This window comes from Ochotona princeps, chromosome 2 (assembly GCF_030435755.1).
Source record: "Ochotona princeps isolate mOchPri1 chromosome 2, mOchPri1.hap1, whole genome shotgun sequence".
In the NCBI taxonomy this organism is placed as follows: domain Eukaryota; kingdom Metazoa; phylum Chordata; class Mammalia; order Lagomorpha; family Ochotonidae; genus Ochotona; species Ochotona princeps.
The window spans coordinates 24579823-24599484 of NC_080833.1; the positions used below are offsets into that span (position 1 = coordinate 24579823).

Consider the following 19662-nt stretch of genomic DNA (forward strand, 5'->3'; position numbering starts at 1 on the left):
CTCACGTCTAGGTAAGAACATCAGCAACAGGGCTTAAGGCGCTCAGCTCCAGTCATAAGGCAGGTGCTGTTATAGGACATGCTGTGTTAGGACGTGCTGTTACAGGACATGGTCACATATAGATTCCCTTCTCAAAAACATGCTACCCAGATTCCTGGGCATTCCTAGCTCCTTTTCCCAGATACAAGCAAGAGTGATGAACCTTTCGATGCAAGCTCTAGTCTGGGACTGTCAGTCTTTTGGCACAGGTCTACTTTTTCAGTCCACAGACAGGAGGGAGAGGTGAACCCCTCTGGCCAGCCCTCACCGCTGTCCTCCCCCGGGTTCTTGCTGGCTTGCAAGTGGTACCTATGTTGAACTCTTCATTCTCTGTGACGACTTCGGCGTTGGGGAGGATGGTGGGAGGAGGGCATTTGGTGAGTGGATAAGCTGAAAGGGAATGAAGACAGAGAAGTCAGTTGGTGTGCAGCTCTTCATCAGTCATTCATTGTTCGGTTCTTTACTTTCTCATTCCTCATTCTTTCACACTGTTAATATTAGGGACAATGCATTCTTACATTCTTTTGGTGTATTCCCCAAATACTCCCAATGGCATGATTGGGCTGGGCCAGAGCCACAGGCTGGGAGCTCCATCCAGGTCTCCCACACAGGTGGGAGGGACCCAGTCACTTGAGCCATCCCTGCTGCCTTCCAGGAACTGCATCAGTAGGAAACTGTAGATTCAGGAGTTCACCCTGGAAGCTGCATTTGGGCAGGTGTCGTTCAGAAGGGAGACTATTTCCTCTAGGTCAAACAGGAACTGAGTGGCACAGGCAGGATTTGAATCCAGTCTGGCTTCTCCCAGACCCTGTATTTCCATGATCCTGTGTGAGTTCCTTGAGCATGCCCTGAAGTTAGCTTGTCTCCCTTTGGCCTTCCGTTTGCTTTCTGAATTAGGATTCACTCCTAAGAGGGCAGTGTGCTGTTACTGAGTTAGGGTTCAGTGTGCGCTTATAATCTGGGTTTCATTTCCTACATACAGTTTTGAAATTCATGCATAGTGTTCCCACAACAAACATTTTTCATGAGCATCTATTGCTTTAACAATTTAATGATTTCATTTATTTGAGAGTCAGAGAGACACAGGCAGGTAGACAGATATAGTGAGATCTCCTTCTGTCTCTAGGTTCAGTGACTTGGGATGGGCCAGGCCAAAGCTGGGGGGCCCAGAACACAAGTCTCAATTACTTGAGCTGCCAACTGCTGCCTCCCAGGGTGACCATGAGCAAGAAGCAGAAATTGAGAGCAGACAGAACTGGAACCCAGTCACTTTGAGGTGGGATATGGGTGGCCATGCAGTGCCCTGACTGGGAGACCAGATGCACAGCTCCTGAGCTTCTTGTAGATTCTCTCTCTGATGGAATTTCAAAACATTTTTGTACCAAAAAGAATTTACATTTTAATTTCATTTTTCATGAACTCTTTGAAGTCCCCTTGTTATCTTCAAAATTCTCATAATCCCTGCTGTGTTTTTAAAACAGCACTTTTTAAAAAAAAAATTACAAATGCAATACACTGTCATTAAATAAAAACTGAGCTCTTCTGTGGAGCAGTAGGAAGAAAATTAAACTCATCCATTATCCTCTCAGAGATAACCACTGTTAACCTTTTACTGTAAGTTTGTGGAGAACTTACTCTCTGCATATAAAAATATTTTTCCCTCACAATTTGCATCATAATGTCACATACTTTGCATTGGTTTTTGCATATTTATTACTATATTGCAGAAATTTCCTCATGCTAATGATATTTCTTCTAAAATGCAACTGGAAGAACTTTATAGGATTTAATAATCTACATTTTCTAGAACTTATTTCACAGACACCTTGCTACTAAACATTTAGGTTTCTAATGTTTTGAAATTTAAATAAGTATGTGATGAAATCCTACACCTGCATTGTTCATGATTTTCAAAAATTTCTTTTTCAGATTAGGAATGATTAGTACAGGGAGTGACCTTTCAAAAAGTTGGACATCTACTGAATCTCAGGAATGCACTCTTGGATGAATGCTAACTAGGACCCCGCTCTGCTTTAAGTGGGAAAAAATGATCATGTGATGTCACTCTGTCTTACTTAGGTTCCAGTAAAGAGAGGCAGTTGAGCCGTATTTAACTGAAGCTAAGAGCCTTTGTTTTGGTAACAGGGAGTTGGAATTTATCCCGTTTGCATTTCTCATAATATTAGGATGAGTTTATTTTACTGCTTGATTTTATTTAGTGTTTTCCATACCTTTGTTCCTAAACAGTCCTTTCGCCTTTCTATGCTTCCTGTCACGGTTATGGTTCACACACTTTTTCCTTTAGTCATCTGGAAGCATTACACTCTATTTTAAACTCATCAGTACCTGCAATGCATTCTTGCCACACTTATTTCTATAACTAAAGCCAGCCAGCAAACAGTAACTACTGATTCTACCTGCATGAACATTTAGGACAGTCTTTGATGCTTCTCCCATTCATCAACTTGTGACCGTAAACCTATATATTTTTAAAACATTGTAAGAGTTTTTATTGCATTTACATTCTGAAGTTGGGCTTAGTGTCAATGTTTCCCTGTTTCTGTCTTCTCATGTGAACGTCTTCATCCGAGTTACTGGCTCATTCGTGCCTCCCTGGCTGATTACATCCTTGAAAGGACAGGTCAGATAGAGACTCTCATTTTAGGCTCTTGAATTCCTGCGAATGACTGCGTCTTGCCCTGTACTTTTCATTCTCCTCTGAAGAAGTGTCTTTCTCCTCCATAGAAGTGTCTCCTCTATGTTCTTGTAATTTAATGCTCCGAGACAACTTCCTCAGCCTGCATTCCCATCCTTGGTCTGAAAACGCCTCCCAGACTGGTTTTCTTGCTCCTCAGCAGGCAGCTTTTCTTTCCTCTCAGAAACTTTCCAGCGCCTGCCGTTGGTTCTTCGTCAAGGCTTCCCACTTCTGCGTCGGCTCTTGGGTCGCTGGATCTCCTATTTCCCATCGTCTGGACTCCACTTCCAAATCTCTGCCCTTTTCCTCTTGGTGCCACCTGCTGCGTCTTCCACATCGCTCAGCAGCTTTCCTACAGTATCGGTTCAGCTCTTTGCTGCTTTTTTGTGCAGATTCAAACTGTGCGGCTGTGTTTCTTTCCAGCCTTATTTTTTATTATGTCGCTTTCCTTGTCAGTAAAACTTGTAAAATGACCACAGAGGTAGAGGAAAAAGTTGCAGTATGGAAAAGTTCGTGGAAAACTAAGATTAAAAGATACATTTATTTTGGTGCAAACGACTTTGAAATCCATGCATACAAGGAATTTTCACAGTTACTGGAGAATGAATGTTATGGCAAAAACCTGCGTGGATTTCACAAATGTCTTGCACCAAAATAAGATTCTTTTACTTCTGCTGTGCATGAAATTTCTTAAGCACTGTCAAAAAAAAAAAAGCTTTTTTTCCCCCATGAATCATTTCAAAGTAAATTTGCCCATACATTGATTCCTACCCCCCACCATCTTAGCATACATTTCCCACAAATAAGCACATTTTCGCACCTCATCAGGAACCACCTTTCAAAACCAGGAAACTCACACAGCTCCATTACTGCCATGCAGTCCTTGAACTGCTGCTAACACGCTTCCCCACCTGCCTGATACAGCTGATGCAGTCATTGATAACAAAAGGTACTGGGCCAGCATTCCAGGTTACGTGTATTTCGCTCTGGTTTCCTGTACTCTGGGACAGTTCCAGCATCTTTCCTGAACTTTCTTGAGCGTGACATGTGTGGAGAACATGTGCAAGGGAGTCACAGACGCCTCTCCGTGGAGGGCTGTGTGACGGCTCCTGTGAAGAGACAGGCTGTGCAGTGTTGCCTGGACTGTGGTGGAAACGATGCTGATTCCGCTCCCTCAGAGGGGGCAGGTGCACTCTGACCTGCTGCTGAGGGTGGGCCTAATTTGCATCCTATGATTAAGGCAGCATCTTCCAGGCTGCACTGCTGGAAAGCTACTCTTAACTACAGTGTGAGGATGTACTTAGAAATGATGCAAATAGTCTCATAATATTTTATTCATTCATTCATTCACTCACTTACTTGTACCTGTTTGGACTTTCACGGGGCCCTGTTTTATCCGCCAGATGATCATTTGTTGTGATCATATGGACTTGACATCCACAGGACCCTATATGGTTCGTTGTTATCCAAGTGTTTGTGTTCTTTTGACTCCTATTATTCCTTGGGAATTTTCCTACTTGATTTTTTTACCAATATTTTCACTTTTATTTTAAAAAAAGATCATTTATTTTGAAACAGTTGCAGAGAGGGAGGGAGAGACTGAGAGAGAGAGAGAGAGACTCCCTACCTACTGGTTTACTTTGAGATGGCTGAAGTGACAAGGGCTGGACCAAGTCGAAGCCAGAAGCTAAAAGTTTCATCTGGGCCTTCCATGCAGGAGGCAGGAGCCAAAGGACTTGGGCCATTCTCCATTGCTTTTCGCAGGATATTTGGAGGGAGCTGGATCAGAAGTGGATCAGCTGGGACTCAAAATGTCTCCATGTGGATACCAGTGTGGCAGGCGGTGACTTAACCTGCTATGCCCAACACTTGCCTCTGTTCCCCTATTTTTTTACGAAGAAGATGCTATTGGCTGGTCTTGTACTTTTTCTCTGCCCAAGCCCTAGGATCAGCCACTCCATCAAGGGGCCCTGGTCCAATTTTGTGGAAAATACAACCCAGATTCTGGTCTAGATGGAAGTCACTACTTTGAAGTCCACTCACTGGGAATGCCTAAGGTATGCTGGGATGTATGCACACACACACATGTGATCACACACATATGGTCCACACAGAGAAAATCATGTGTCCATAGCGTGAGCCCAGTTCAAATCCAGTGGGTCTAGTGGGACTGGTACACTTGAAATGCTGCCCACCCCTGCTTGTCACCTGTGCTCTGACAGCAGAAACCAGCCCTTTGTGGTCTTTGCCACATTAACTTAGTTTCCCACTTGATCCTGTGGAATCATGGAATCGAGTTCCCACGTTCACCTCCACGTGGGAGGTGGACCCCCTCTTTACCCAATGGTACTGCCATTCTCCTCCCAGGCTAATTTGCATTCTGAGGAGGCTCCAGTGTCTTATGAAGAGGTCTATTGCCTTTGTTTAGAACTCTACATCCCACACAACGTCTCTCCCTGGACACATAGCTCCTCATTCCTCATGGGCACCAATTCCCAGGCCAGGCAGCCCCTCGGCATGGACCCTCTGCTCCCTCCTGGCACCCTGGCCTGGGTCACAGTGGTTCTTGACCTCCCTCACCCTGATCTGGCTTTGTCCCAAACAATGGCGGTGGGGTCGCCATGTCCAGGGAGGGAAGGGGAGCGCTTAGCTCCACCACAGCTCCCTTCTCATCAGTGCCTGCTCTTTTATCATCTGGCTTTTAATTCTGAATCCATGTTATCCACACTCAGATGCTAGAAGCACATGCCTTCTAAAGTTCACTTCTGGTTTGAAATCATACGTGTGTTTTCAAGAACGTTTCTTCTATAGTTCAGATCTTGTTTTCCTATTAAAAAGTCACAGGATTTTTCAGGTTTTCTTCAGGTATTTTCCCCTCTGCTTAGTGATCTTTAAAGCAAAAGCAGGTTAACTTAGGGCTGACGCTTACCTGTAGGCAGGTCAACACTCCTTCCTCCTACCCTCGCCCCACTCTTGGTTTTCTTCAAGTTGTGGTCCTTTGTTTTCCTGGAGCTCGTGTCCCGAATACCATTGCTTAAGTTTTCCACTATTATTCCATGCCAGGCGAGTTCTCCACCTTGACGTTCACTTCTCAGCCTTTCATCTGTTTCTTTCATGGGCCTTATTATAAACTACAAAGATTTCACTGTGCACTTCCTTATCTTTCATCTCTCTGTCCTTGCATGGGGCGCAGGCATCTCACAAACGAACCAACCAGATCGAGACAAATGGAAACATCCAACAAAGCCTTGTGCTGGCAAAGCTGTGGAATACCGGGAGCTCTTCCTGGTTGCTGGGAAGAATATCAATATCACACCAGCTTTGTCGGACATATTTGGCATTTCCTGGTGAAGCAGTGCACAAATACGCTCAACCTTAATGATTCTACCCAGAGAACTGGGCTCAAGAAAGACTACTGTGCTCACAAGAAGGGATAGACAACAACGTCCCCACTGCTTGAAGGGCAATAACGAAGAGGCTCCTTAACAGCAAAGCAGATGAACTGTACTGTTCTCATGCATGGAATCTCACGGAACCTCGACAAATGAACCAGGGATGGTGACAGGTATCAGCACAAGTTTCAAAAATGGAGAGACAAAATCAGGTCACAGAAGAACATTTCTAGAATGATTCTGTTTCTATAATAGAAATGACATGACACATGATGAGACATACACGTGGCACAGAATCAGAAATGCAAGCAATGAGATCATGGTTGGCTCCGGGCGGGAGAAGGAGAGTGGGCAGAGGAAGGTCCCCGGCGTTCTTCCCACTCACACTCACGTGACATGCACTTTTTGTGTGAATGACGCACTCTGTGACCAGGCTCAGACTGGATTTCTCCTGCCTCCTGCTCTCTCAGCCCTCCAGAGCCTGCTGACCTGGGCACAGCACAGCACTTCCTCTCTTGTCTCAGGCCTTTGCCTGTTCCTCCAGTGACAGGAGTGCTGGACTACGGTCTGAGCTGCTTAGGGGCTGTTCTAAAACTTCTGTAGAGCAGCTGACTGATGGACAACTGAGCATACTTCTCACAGTTCTGGGGCTGTGAAGTCTAAGAACAACGTGTCGGCCAATCCAGCACCTGCTGCTGGTCCATGACAGTTGTCTGTTCATACTGAACAAGTTGCCTTGGTTCTGTGTTATAGGAGGACTGATCCCATTCTTCACCTCCCCAAGGCCCTGCCTCCTAACACCACCATTTGGTGGTTGGCATGCCAATTTGTGACATGTACTTTCAGGCCATGGCAAAGGCCTTGTGTCTCACTGGACAGGTAGAAGGGGACAGTGCCAAGGATACGTCCTGGGGCAGGTTTCTCTCATGGAAGGAACTGGGACTTCGGAGAACTGGAACAAGGATGGCTTGGGGCTGTGTGCAACTCCCTGATCTGGTCCTGAGGGCTCAGCTATAGGAACAGTAACAAGAGAAACAACCCAGTACTAAGGTTATATCACACTGTCAATCTGTCAATAGAATGCTATTCATAATGATGATGGCTACTAAAAGCTGCCATGTATGTGGTGCTTTTTATGCCCTGTGCCTGGAGGTGAGCATTGTTTTATTTAACTGAGATACTGGGGTGGGCATTTGGTCTAGTGGTGAAGATGCTGTTTGGAACTTCTGCATCCATACTGGAGTGCTTGGATTCAAGTTCCAGCTCTGCTCCCGACTCCAGCTTCCTGTTAAATGTGCACCCTGGGAGGCAGCAGGTGATGGTTCAGGTGCAATGCTTCCTGTCACTCATGTAAGAGACCTGGATGGAGTCCACTGTTTCTGGCCAAGTTGGACCACTGTGGGCATTTTAGATGGGAACCAATGGGTGATAGCATGGTCTCTGCTTGTCTCTTTCTGCTTCTTTAAATGCTTAAAAATCATAAATATGCAGGCAACAACATTGCGACTCAGAAAGGTGAAATGAAAGACTTGAAAGGCAAGAGCTCTGAAGTAGCAGAGTCAAGGTTTGAACCCAGGCCTATGACTTAGCGGCCACTCGATCCTGCTGTGGGACAGTTACAGGGAATCTGAGTGGCATCAGTAGAGTTACAGGTGCCCAGCAGCAGGGGCATGGAAAATGGAGCTGAGTCTCAGCTCCTGTTTGTGCTTATCCTGGGCTATAGCCTCTAGGAGTGGTAACCACAACCACTTGTTTCTCTAGCGCAGTCTTTTCCACAGACCTAGCACTGAACATACTCAAGTTGCATGTACAAAGCATTAACACTGCATGGTTACACCAGGGTGGCTACTCCAGCACCAAAAGGGTACAGTGCTCATCCCAATTCTATCTGCACCATTATGACCACTTTTCAGAACCGTCCCGTTAGTTCCTCTATGAGTATGATTATGCCCATCTCAATAACTCACAGCACTGGTAGAAGTAAAAGCCCCCAAGCCTCTCATCCCACTGGGGGTTAAAGGGGAGGGTCACCAAGGCCACTGGTGCCTGGGCCAAGGTGGGGGCTGGAATATGTTCCAGCTCCACTGACGTCCACTTCAAATATACAGAATGCTCTGTCCATAGCAAACATGAACACTGCAGAGAACTTTCTAGAGTGTTGGCTAAAACAAAAAATACGCAGTTCCAGAACTTTGAACTCTTAGAAGCAAATGGGTTTGCAACAAAGGCAAACCTACCCTGAGTTGCTCATGCTTTTCCTGCTTGAAATCATCATGTTTTCATTTGTGAAAAATAAAACCAAAAGAAACAAAACAAAAACAACACACCAGAACAAAAACCACCAACCCCCAAGCCAAAAGCCCACTCCCTGGGAGGTGAGCAGAGGCCCTGGAGTCCTTCAGAGGGAGGCAGCCCTCTAGAAGGTGCTCAGGGACACACTGGGCCACAAGGGGAGTAGACATCACAGCCCATGAGTCTATGTGAATGGTGGATGTGGGGAGGCCTGGGCTTGGCACCAAGGACCAGTTCAGGTGCCCCTTGACCCAGTGGTATGCAGAAGAGGGGAGCTGGAAAGGGGCTTGCACTGGCAGAGTCCTGTCCTGGGAGTTCTCACACAGATCAGCACTTTATCTTCTTGTAACTCTGGAGTTATACGGAGCCCCCAAGAGTCTCTGAAGCTCACTCCAAGCCCTACTATCTGTGGGTGCTGGGGCCAGGAGTCCAGCCCAGCTTTGACTTGAGGCCCAGGCCCTTCCCATGAGACTAGGTGCCCGTACTGACCCGAGAAGGCGATGGCAAAGATCCCGCCCATGGCCGCTTCATGGCGAAACTTCAGCAGGACCTGGTTGGATGAGCTGTGCATAATTTTCTTGGCCAGGCTCCTGGTGAAGATTCCGAGCTGTGGCACTGTCTGCTGTGGCCCATCCCTGCAAGGAGGAAAGGAGGGTCTGGCTTGTCAGCAGTCCCTGTGCTGCTTGCCTCTGGTCCCTATGCCATCAGTGCCCTTGAGATACACTGACTGCCACACTCTATCTCCTCAATGGGCTCCTGGGACAGGGCCATGGATCTTACTATGAGTGCTTGTGGTCTGGGCTATGGGATGAGTGCAGGCCCCTCCTGCTGCTTTCCATGCCAGCCCTACTTTCTCACACCTGAAGTGAAGACAAACCCACATGACCATTCTGAGCAAAAGATCTCAGCCAGCTCCTCCCAGCATCTTCAGCCCATTGCTTGGTCAAACTGGAAATCAACCCAGGGTGGTCTGATATCAGTTACCCATCCCAGGGAATTCGGAAGGGGGAAATCCCTGAGTATTCCCTAGGGGCAGTCACCTGCACACAAAAGCATTTAAAAGTTACGCCTACATCCAAAGGTCCAGTAGTTCGAAAAAAAAAACACACACACACACACACACAACAACTCAGAAGTTACACTTATCAACCAACACTTCACAGAGTATGACGTATGGCTATCTGACTCAATTATGGGCTGTCTGGTTCAGTAATCATTAGCCATACATGACTACTTAACATTTCAACAGATTCAAATTAAAATCAAACTCATCAGCTCATCAGTCACTCTAGAGTCAAGTGCTCAGTTGCCACCTGTGGCTTGTGGCTGCCATGCTGGGCAGCAAAGACAATTAACAGAAGTTCTGGTGGTCAGTGTTGGCTCTGCATGATATGACCAATGGGACTTAACCCAAGTTCCAGCAAAACTTGCTTCCCTCATTATTCTCAGTAACTTGTCTCAGGTACATTCAGAAGGCCGAAAACACTGAGAGAAGTACCCATGTCCATTCCCCTTTACATGTCTACTGGTGCTTTCACTGGCCCCCGAGCAGGTGGCCCAGCCAGGAGCCACTCCTCTCCTTTCTCTCCTTGTGAGTGGTCACAGCTTGATTCTGCAAAGTTCAATTGAAACTCAAGCGCTGCTTCCCTTGGAAACTGTTCCACTCTGGCTAGTGTGAACCAACAGATGGGCAGCCCAGATTCCAGCCTGAGAAATGCTCCTCTCTCAGGGGCTGTCCATGTGGCACCTGGCCTTACCAGACGGTGATGAAGTCCCCAGAGGGTTCTGTCTGCAGCAGGCTGAGGTTGAGACGGACGCCATGACCAATGGGCACGGTGATGAGCCAGACACAGTCCTGAGAGCTGGAGTATGGTTGTGGGTACCCCGGGGAGTACACGGTGCCGTTGAAGGCAGTGACGTTCCCGCCACAAGGCACTGCAGACACAGAGGGTGGCATGTGCTGAGAGCCTAGAACCCAGGAAATCCCAGCTCCTGGCACAGATCATCCTGCCAGGCATGGGGAGGCAGGGTGGGGAGCAGGGACTCCATCTGTTAGGTGCCCCCATGGACCTGCTCCCTCCCTCCTTCTGCTCCCTCTTTCTGTGCTGTGGAAGAGACCTATTGATTGGTCAAGCTTTCCTCTCTCCCTTCCAGGGTGGTGACAAGCAGATGTCAGGGCCAAGACAGTGCTAGGCCTAAGAATGTTTGAAAAGGAAAATGTCTCTGATTTGCTTTCTCTAGAGTGGATCTGACTGAGAGCTGAGGGATTTTGTGGCTAGTTTAAAAGCCAAGGGCCAAGGAGAGCAAAGCCATCTGTTGACCAGATGACTGCTGACAAGTAGTTCAGTCTTTTTCTCTCTGAGTCTTTCCTCACCTGCAAGGTGGAGCCAAGAGTATTCTTCATAGGACTGTGGTGGCCATAAGGTGAGGGATGTGTGCAGAATGCCCGGCCCTGCACCTGCTTCCAGAGATGGCCTCTGACGCCCAGGCATGGCCATCTCTTCTTACCTTTCCATTCCTTCAAGGCAACATCCATTTTTGGGCTCACTCTGATGGAGTCTTAGGTAGGGGGGCGCGTAGAGGGCCCAGTCACCAGGAAGAAGGATGACCAGTGGCACTGGGGCAAGAAAACTCCTAAGCTCCTTGGTCAGAAGTGGAATTGCTTTGGCTGATGGGGATCAAGCATGTACAACACAGGGCGAAGCTGATCATCATTGAGCAGTGTCATGGGACCCCTGAAAGAGCCTCTTCTCTGGTGTGTGAGAGTAGAGAAGAGTTCCTGGGAGTGCTCACCTCTAGACTCAGTCCCGAGGGCCAATGAGGGCTGTGGGCAAGGGGGGAGGTAAGGTGGGCTGTCAGGTGAGGAAGGAACATGTCTTAAGAATCAGGGGCAAGGCAGCATTTCTGCTTAGCTGGGCGCAGAGGCTGTGAGCAGATGAGAGGTGTGTACTAGGTCCTGTGGGGTATGGGGTGCTCCCGCAAGGGTCTGGACTTTACCCTGAGGTGTGAAGGGATGCCTTGGTTGGCCTCGGAGCACCAGCAAGGAATCCACATCGGAAGTTTTGAAGGTTTTGACATGAAGTGTAGCCAGTGATAGCCAGCACCCATTGACAGCGGGCTAAGGGGTTGATTAGTGTTCCTTGAGCTGGGCAGGAACAGGAAATGGGTTTGTGGCTAAAAACACCTTGACTTAATTGGACCCATCTGCACCCAATATCCTGGCTAAATTAGGATGTGGGGGGAAGAGTATATAAGGAGAGGTGATGGAGCAATAAAGCAAGACTTTGTAGAGACTTCTACCATCACTGGTCTCCTGTTGGTGTTTCATTCCCAGACCCTCTCCCTGTCCATATTACTGGCTCTGCTAGTTGGAGTAATCATGGTCCCTGTGTACTGCTTAGATGGGACAATGGATATAGTAATGTTGTTTCTAGTTTGTGTACTATCAGGAGTTCCAGGAGAGATGAGGCCTAGCAGTGATGGACTGTGGGCAGAGAAGCCAGGGAAAGGTGAATGTCTGCAGCTTTGTAAGTGTATCCAGGTTATTTGTGTGTGTCTTTTAGGATAACTTGTAGTACTGGGGAAGCTGGGACATAGGTCTTCAACTTAATGGATAAACTTAAGGGTAATGACCATTTGTTCCCCTTTTGGATTATTTTTGGTTGGGTTATGATTGGTTAGATTGTGATTTGCTATTTCTAGTATGCTCTATTATCACCAAGCTTGGTTAATAAAGACTCCTTAATAAACCTTTGACATGTCTGGTGTGATCTTGCTTGCATCCCGTAACAGTTTCTCTCGCTGTATTGAGAAGCAAGCATCGAGGAGCCTGAGACTAGGTTGGCTCAACGAGGGGTGGAATTAGCCCATTGAAGAGGCCAGCAGAGGAAAGCCAGGCCATTGGTGGCCTCAGCTAAGGTAGAGGCAGTTGTCAGAAAGAAGCAGAAACATTTGAAAGACATTTAGGACTCAGGGACAGCACTTGGGAATGTGGGAGCGAGCAAAAAGGTGGGTACCCACATTAAGGGGTAGCCCACCAGTCGGAGTCGTCATTGCTTCCTGGAAACAGAGATGAGAAGTTCCATTCTGAGCATGTTCAGCCGTAGAACACGCCAAGACTGGGATGCAGATGCCGCCGAAGTAAGCGAAAGCAGAGTGAACACTGAATACACAGGGAACTTTGAAAAGTTCACAGAAAATGGAACTGAAGGGTATGTTAATTTCGGTGGAAAGGCCTTGGAAAGACCAGTTTTCTCACATGTATTTCCCACAAATATTTAGAAGCTTCTTGCTAAAATAAACTGATTGCTTCAGTCTGTTTTTCACAAACCTTGTGCATGCCCCTCATGTAGGTATAAATGTCAGCCAAAGAACTGCAGCATTTGGGGGACATGGAGGTGAGACAAAGAAGGGACAAAGTCCCAAAAACAGCATTTCAGTGGCAAAGGAGGAGATGATTGAAAAAGGCAGTAGATGGAAAAATAACTTTGGAATCTGTGGCTCTAGAGAGGAGAGGAGTGGGCTGAGAGAAACCCGCCCCAGCTGCATCATGCGCCAGGAGCGAGAAGGCAGCAAGGGAAGCTGGGCGCAGAGCACGTCACCAGGCACTGACCCAGGACGGATCCTCTGCATAAGCACAGGATGGTTCTAGGAGTCTGGGACACTGCTCGGGGGTGTGAGAGGGGCTAAACAGTATCAGAAATGACAGTACTGCACCCAGCACCTGCTCAGCCAGGGACGTACGCACAGTCTCATTCTCTTGGGGTTACTGCTGAGCCTGAGCCATGGCCACCCATCACTGGTGAGGTCCTCTATATCACATGAAGTGATCTAGGAGTCCCACTTTACTAAGGAAGCAGCGGGAGCGCCAGGATCTGGGGCTTCCAGGGAGGAGACCCGGTGACCTGATTCCAGAGCTGAGTACTCTCTTTCTGGGGTACCAGCCCTGTCTCTCCCCCACTTTCAAGACAGACGTTAGCCTCTTCTCTGAGCAACTGCTGGGCCTCAGAGCTGAGGTGTGCAGATGGGAGCAGGGGCAGCACACAGCCACTCGCCATCTTCCTCAAGGTCCTGGTTAAGGAAGAGGATTTGAGAAAATGTCAACAACAGCTCCTGGGAATACACCAGCTCTCTCCAGATATATGTGCGACAGAGTGCCACAGGCTGACAGTGACCCATCGGCTGACAGTGATCCACTGACCGACAGTGACCCATCGGCCGGCAGCCATCCACTGGCCGACAGTGACCCATCGGCCGGCAGCCATCCACTGGCCGACAGTGACCCATTGGCCGATGTTGTGGGCTAAGGAGTTGGTTAGCACTTGCTAAGCTGAGCACTACAGGCAGTGGGCTTGGGGCTGAAAGCACCTGGTCTAATGGAACTCAGCTGTAGCCAATATTCTGCTAATGAGGGTGTGGGGCAAAGCGTAAACAAGAACTAGGTGAAAGGTCAAGAGTGGAGGCAATAAAAGCAGCCTCGAGAGAGGCCGGGGAGAGACATTTCCACCATCCCAGGTCTCCGCGTGTCGGCGCCTCATCCCCAGATCCTTTGCCGTGCCACATTACCAGCCTAGCCGGCCGAAACAGGCTGACAGTGATCCACTGGCTGACAGTGATCCACTGGCCAACAGTGACCCATCGGCTGACAGCGATCCACTGGCTGACAGCGACCCATTGGCTGACAGCGATCCACTGGCTGACAGTGATCCATCAGCTGACAGTGGTCAGGGAAGCAATGTGTTATACACAGGCTGTGTTTTCTTCTCCCCTGGGGAAGGGGCCATGTCTCCCTTGACTTCTCCACCCTTCTGCACACCACTGGCCTCCCTCACGCTCATGTGCGCCTTCCCTTTTGATGGGGAACATTCAGCTTGTCTGGGTGGACCTTTTCAAGGCCTGTCTAGGTGGGTTGTGGCTCACATCTCCTTTAGGTGTTCCCCATGCTGGCCGAGCACTCTGTCCCCAGGAATCTCTCCTCAGCCAAACTAGGTCACGTTCACATGAAAACGGGATGGACTAGAGATCCCAGGGAGCAGGTGCTTCTCTGAACAAGTGGCTTCTCTGGACCAGTCTCTGACCACCCAGGGAGAGTTAGCAAGGACGAGGGAGGGCCATACCTTCACACCTGGGCAGAGGGTGGTCCCAGTTCCTGTTGGTGCCATGTTCGCACGTGAGGACAGGGTGGCCCATCAGTTGATATCCTGGGAGGCATTCAAAGGTCACTGACTGCCCAACGTTGTAGCCAGCTCCCCTCACGATGCCATTGGCAAAGGGCTCTGGATCTGGGCACTCCTGAAGCTCATAGGCTAGAAAAGTATGGAAGAAAAAGTGGCTTTAGTTTCTTCCATCCAGAAGGCAGGAGCTGCAGAGGCAGAATAGCATGGGTTCCTGCACCCTTGTGGGTGACTCACACTGAATTCCTGGCTCCGGGCTTCAGCCTGGCCCAGACTCAGCTGTCAGGTGTGTATAAAGAAGGAATCAGTGGATGGGAGATCTCTTTTTGCCTTTGTCTTGATCTCTGTCTTTCAAATTAACAACAGCAACAATAATGCCAATAATACTAATAGGAGGCAGAGAGTTCCTTCACTCCCTCTATGGGTAAGGACACAGCAAGAACCAAGCAGTAGATCTCTGCACCCTGGGACTCAGCCTTACCTAGCGCTTCCCAACACTCAGAGCTGTGAGAAACACGCCTTTGGTCTTTGTCAGCCGCCCAGCCCAGGGGAAGTGGCTGAGGGGTCAGGTGGGTGAGCAGGGGCGATGACAGCTGCATGCATGTCCAGCAAAAGGTAGCGTCTGGGTTGGGGATAGAGTTCAGGAAGTTGACCCTTTGGATGAAGTTGTGGCAAGCACAATGAGCCAGAGACAAAGCCGCCAGCAGGCTCCCCACCATTGCCACTTGCCCAGGCCACAAGCAGGCAGCCTGGGAGGATGGGGTGGGCACAGGTGCTTGGGATATGCCTGTCCTTACCCTGGTACTCCAGCTTGAATCCAGGCCGGTTCTGGGAGTGGTCGCTGTGGAAATACACGGTGGTCTCATGGGACGTGGAGAGCAGGGCGCTGGGCAGCTCGCTGCCGCTGAACCTGCCCATCATGCGGCTGGTCTCATATGGGCCATTCCGGATTTCAATGAAGTCATGGTTGGGCTCGGTGGAGAAGTTCAGGAACTGGATGTGAGCTCCTGGAGGCAACACGGAGGTAGCCAGTGCCCAGAGCAGCACTGCCTGCTCCACCACACACCGCAACCACACCCAGCAAGGGCTCCCTGGAAACCTCCCTGGATCTCATCTTCAGGCAGGACTGCCAAGTCCATGATTTATCCAAAACGAAAGCACCTGTTACTTCACTACTCCATCCCAAGCCCACTGTATGTTTTTGAAAACAAGGCTCACCTGCTTCAGTTTTGATTCATAGATCTGATATCAGCATCAAAGCAATTTTTACTCAAGAACAAACTTTTTACTTAATAAACAACATCACCCTCAAGCATCATAGCCAACACTCACATTTTCCAGAATGTTTAAGACAGCTCGGAAGCATAAGGCTTAGCAGTACCTACACTGTCCCAACTGCTCCCTTCCTGGGATCCCAGTGGCTTAATCCAGATCCAGCAACCTGACAGCTGACATGGACTCAATTAAGCTCTTAAAGCGCATATGCATGTGCCCCTTGTGGAGAACAGAGGTGGGAATATTAAAATGCGTTTCCTGATGAGATTTTTTTTCTAAACTAGATGACCATGGAAAAGATTATTCAAGAAATGCATTTACTGAGTGTTGAAAAATGCCCATATCACACTGTGACATCGACTGCACCATTACGTACAGAACACGACTAGGATGATTATTTTAAAAACCTGGAGGAATCTTCACCCACCCGCTGACAATGGTTCCTGAGCTCCTGCCACGCTTTCAGGTGCACCTGCCGAGTGTTTGGGCGGGGCGAAGCTTTGTGGGGGACAAATGCATTCAAGAGGGCACCACCTCCACACAACACTGGTCTAGCACGCAGGGTACCCTCAGGGTGCCATTGTAAGGGGATGTTCAGGCTTAAAATGTGCTCACCCGCTGCTTTCCGACTGGTTTAGAACAAGCACGTGTGTGGGGTCTTTTGCATTTGCATCTGATTGTTTAAAGAACAAAGACTTGACATACAAGACTAAAGCCCTTTGTTTTCCACGTTGTTCCCCCTCCTGCACCCCTTACATCTGGAAAATCTCTTTGTAGCTCATGGATTTAGACTCTGTAATACATTTTTGGATTTCTGTTAAACACGTACACACATGATATTATACAGCACACAACAACTTGGAAATTTCCTTTTTTTAACTCAGGGTTGTGTTTTTAAGATCTATTTGCATTAATATACAAAAACTTGCCTATAAATTCCATCTTGCAAACTACCCAATGGTATGAGTTACTCCTTAATGAGCACAGAGACTCTTAGAGATTGCATACAACTTTACAAGGCACATCTTTGTGCCCATCACCAACGGAGCCTGTGCTTTCCTCCTGTGGCTCAGGCACCCTCCCTATACTCCATCTCTGTGGCCTGCGTGCCCACTAAAGAGGCGGGCTATTAAAGATTGAAGAATTTGTGAAATGAGCAAAAGGAACTGGCCCGTGACCTCCACCTAGTGGCAGCAGCATGTGAATGCAACCAGTGCCATAGGCTAGGTAGGCCCGGTGCTGGAGTGCAATACTTGCTTGAAAGCCAGGGATCGCAGCCACTGTGACTGGACCCTGCAGAGCATGCATAAGCCCCTGGGACTTAGCTCTGGTGGCTGGACACAGGGCTTACCTCCCACTTGAACCTGCTGGCCCTAAGCCTTCTCCGTCACCAGAGGCTCTCCGCCCACAGACTACATGTGGCATTTCAGGGGTTCCCCCAACCCACCGTCCTCAGTGGCTCAGAATCTGGAGCCTCCTGAGGCCGCCACAGTTGTCATCATTCAGTGTCCTTGGGCAGATGGACGTTGTAGGCAAGCCCACGCCTTTTGGAAAGTCACCAATCTCCCTGCCCCTCCAACCAGATTTAGAGAAGCCTCCTTGGGCTGCTTCCCCTTTCTGGAATCAGAACGCAGACTCAGGACTGCATGACAGAAGACAAAGGGGCCATTGTCATGTCCGAGCCCCTGGACTGGAAGAAACTCTATAAAGGGGTAGGATGCTCTCCGCGTGCAGCCCTCTGGATCCAGCATTTATGGCTTCGGCCTGCGAGATCTGGGTTTGTACTACATTGGTCGGGAATGGTGTCCGATTTAGCAGCCATCAACATTTGCATCCAGGTCAGGATCTTTCACACCGGCCTATCCCCCACGCCTGGCCGGCTCCTTGCTTTTCCTTCATCCTCCCACAACCCACCCGTATATCCAGCCAGCTGCAATGTGTGCAGGAAGAATACAAACTCAGTTTCATATTGACCTTGGCTCGATTTAATTACGATGATAAATCGGATGGGGAGTTCAAAGCAAAACTTGAGGTTTAGTCTCTGTAAAACAGATGATTATTTCTTTCTTTGCTTAACCATCCCAGAGTACCTTCTCATCCCACATCCCTGGATTGGAGTTTCTTGCTCGAGGGGTCATAACAAGCTCCTGAGATTTCTCCCTCCTCCTCCAATCTTTCATCCTTGCTGTTCCCCAGTCTTCAGTCGCAGAGGCAGGACCTCTACGGACTTGGTCGAGGTCACCATGGGATATGGAAGCTCATGTATGACCCCTGCAGCCCGGGGTGGGGCATGGTGGCATGACTGGGCATGCATGACCCCTGCAGCCCAGGGTCCCATGGAATGAGTAGGGTCTCTACAGTGTGCAGGCTGAGACTTACCAAAGCCCACGGGCAGTGCTATCTTCCAGGAGCAGTCCATGTTACTGGGGTAGTTGCCAGGGAAGCCAGGGCTCAGGATAACCCCCTCCATCTCTTCCACAGATCCTCCGCACTGCGCTGTGACCGGGAGGTAAGATGGAGTATTGGGACCACAGGCAGGCATGCACAGGGCCACACCGATGTGTGGGAGGACCCCTACAGCCCTGGGTTTGTTCTTCCTGTGCCTTACAACAATGCACACACAGGCAAAACTCAAGATAACCCATTCAGGGAAGGCTGTTTGCCCTAGGACTGCTGGGAAGCCACAGGCCCAGGTGAGGGTCTCTCGGGCATGGCTGCGGTCTTTGCAGGTCTCTGGGGACCTGCAGGAAAGCAGCGTGGGCCTGCATACCTCCTCATACCTCCTCACACAGTCCCTCAGCTGCCCCACTCCTAACAGCCCAGCCAACTCTCCCAGTACTGCAGACAAAGAATGAGGGAAGGGGAAGTTGGGCATGAGGACAAGACCGCTGTGTGCCAGGCATGATGTTGCTGGTTGGCAGGTGAAGCTTGGAACAGAGGTGGGCGACCTCCCATGGGAGCCCATCGGGAGAAGCAGTGGTCAGGGCCGGGGCTGGGGACATAGACTTCTGAGTCATCTGGGAACACTAGACTTGGGCTCCAGTGCCACCTGGAAAGGGCACCTCAATTTTTATCCTTTACTCCTTGGGAGAGGATAAGAAATGAGCAGGCAGGGGCTGCCTGGCAGGGGAGCCCAAAGCACAGGCAGGGTCCTGGGCAAGTACCCTGCAGGGACTTGGCAAAGAGATCTGAGCCCTTCAGTGTGGCGTGGGCTCTGGCCTGGACCTCCTGGGCCATCATTTCAACTTCCCTACTTGTGGGACCTTGGGCAAGGTCCAAGGTCTCCAAAACTCAGTTTTCTCAACTGTAAAGTAGAACTGACAACAGCAAGTAATTAAGGTGGTTACAGCAGAACAGCTGGCCTGTGGGGAAGCCACTGGTTGAGCAGCTAGCTGGGACACCCACATTCCAAACTGGTGTGCTAATGTACTACCTATAGGGCAGCAGGTGCTGGTTAAAGAATCTGAGTCCCTGCTATGCCTATAGGAGATGGGAACTGAATCGTAGGCTCCTGGCTTTGGTCCGGTTCTTTGCTGATATCCAGGGAGTGAGCCAGCAGGCAGGCTGTAGTCTCCCTAAAATGACTACAGGTTACATCACAGGGCAGTTGCATGCAGCAAACCCAACACACAGCAGTGTCACACGGAGCTAGGTCACCTTTCTGACCTGCTCGGCAGGTGACCAAGTCCTATACCCTGGGATCATCAAGTGACACTCTCCTAGTTCACTTCACTCCCCATCCCAAGTTGGCCCCCAGGGACACTTTGCTGCCCCCTGGGCATCAGAGAACTTTAGG

At 49.2% G+C, this 19662-nt stretch overlaps 1 protein-coding gene across 1 annotated transcript in view; it reads right to left on the reverse strand.

The window, feature by feature from the left end:
- CSMD2 (CUB and Sushi multiple domains 2) overlaps nt 1-19662 on the reverse strand; it is a 112855-nt gene that overhangs the window by 76441 nt on the left and 16752 nt on the right. Inside the window, exons 10-15 of the mRNA XM_058661032.1 lie at nt 18246-18362; nt 15389-15598; nt 14535-14723; nt 10176-10353; nt 8908-9053; nt 349-429 (exon numbers count right to left, since the gene is read on the reverse strand). Coding sequence (XP_058517015.1) covers nt 349-429; nt 8908-9053; nt 10176-10353; nt 14535-14723; nt 15389-15598; nt 18246-18362 — 921 coding nt within the window. The remainder of the gene's footprint in view (nt 1-348; nt 430-8907; nt 9054-10175; nt 10354-14534; nt 14724-15388; nt 15599-18245; nt 18363-19662) is intronic.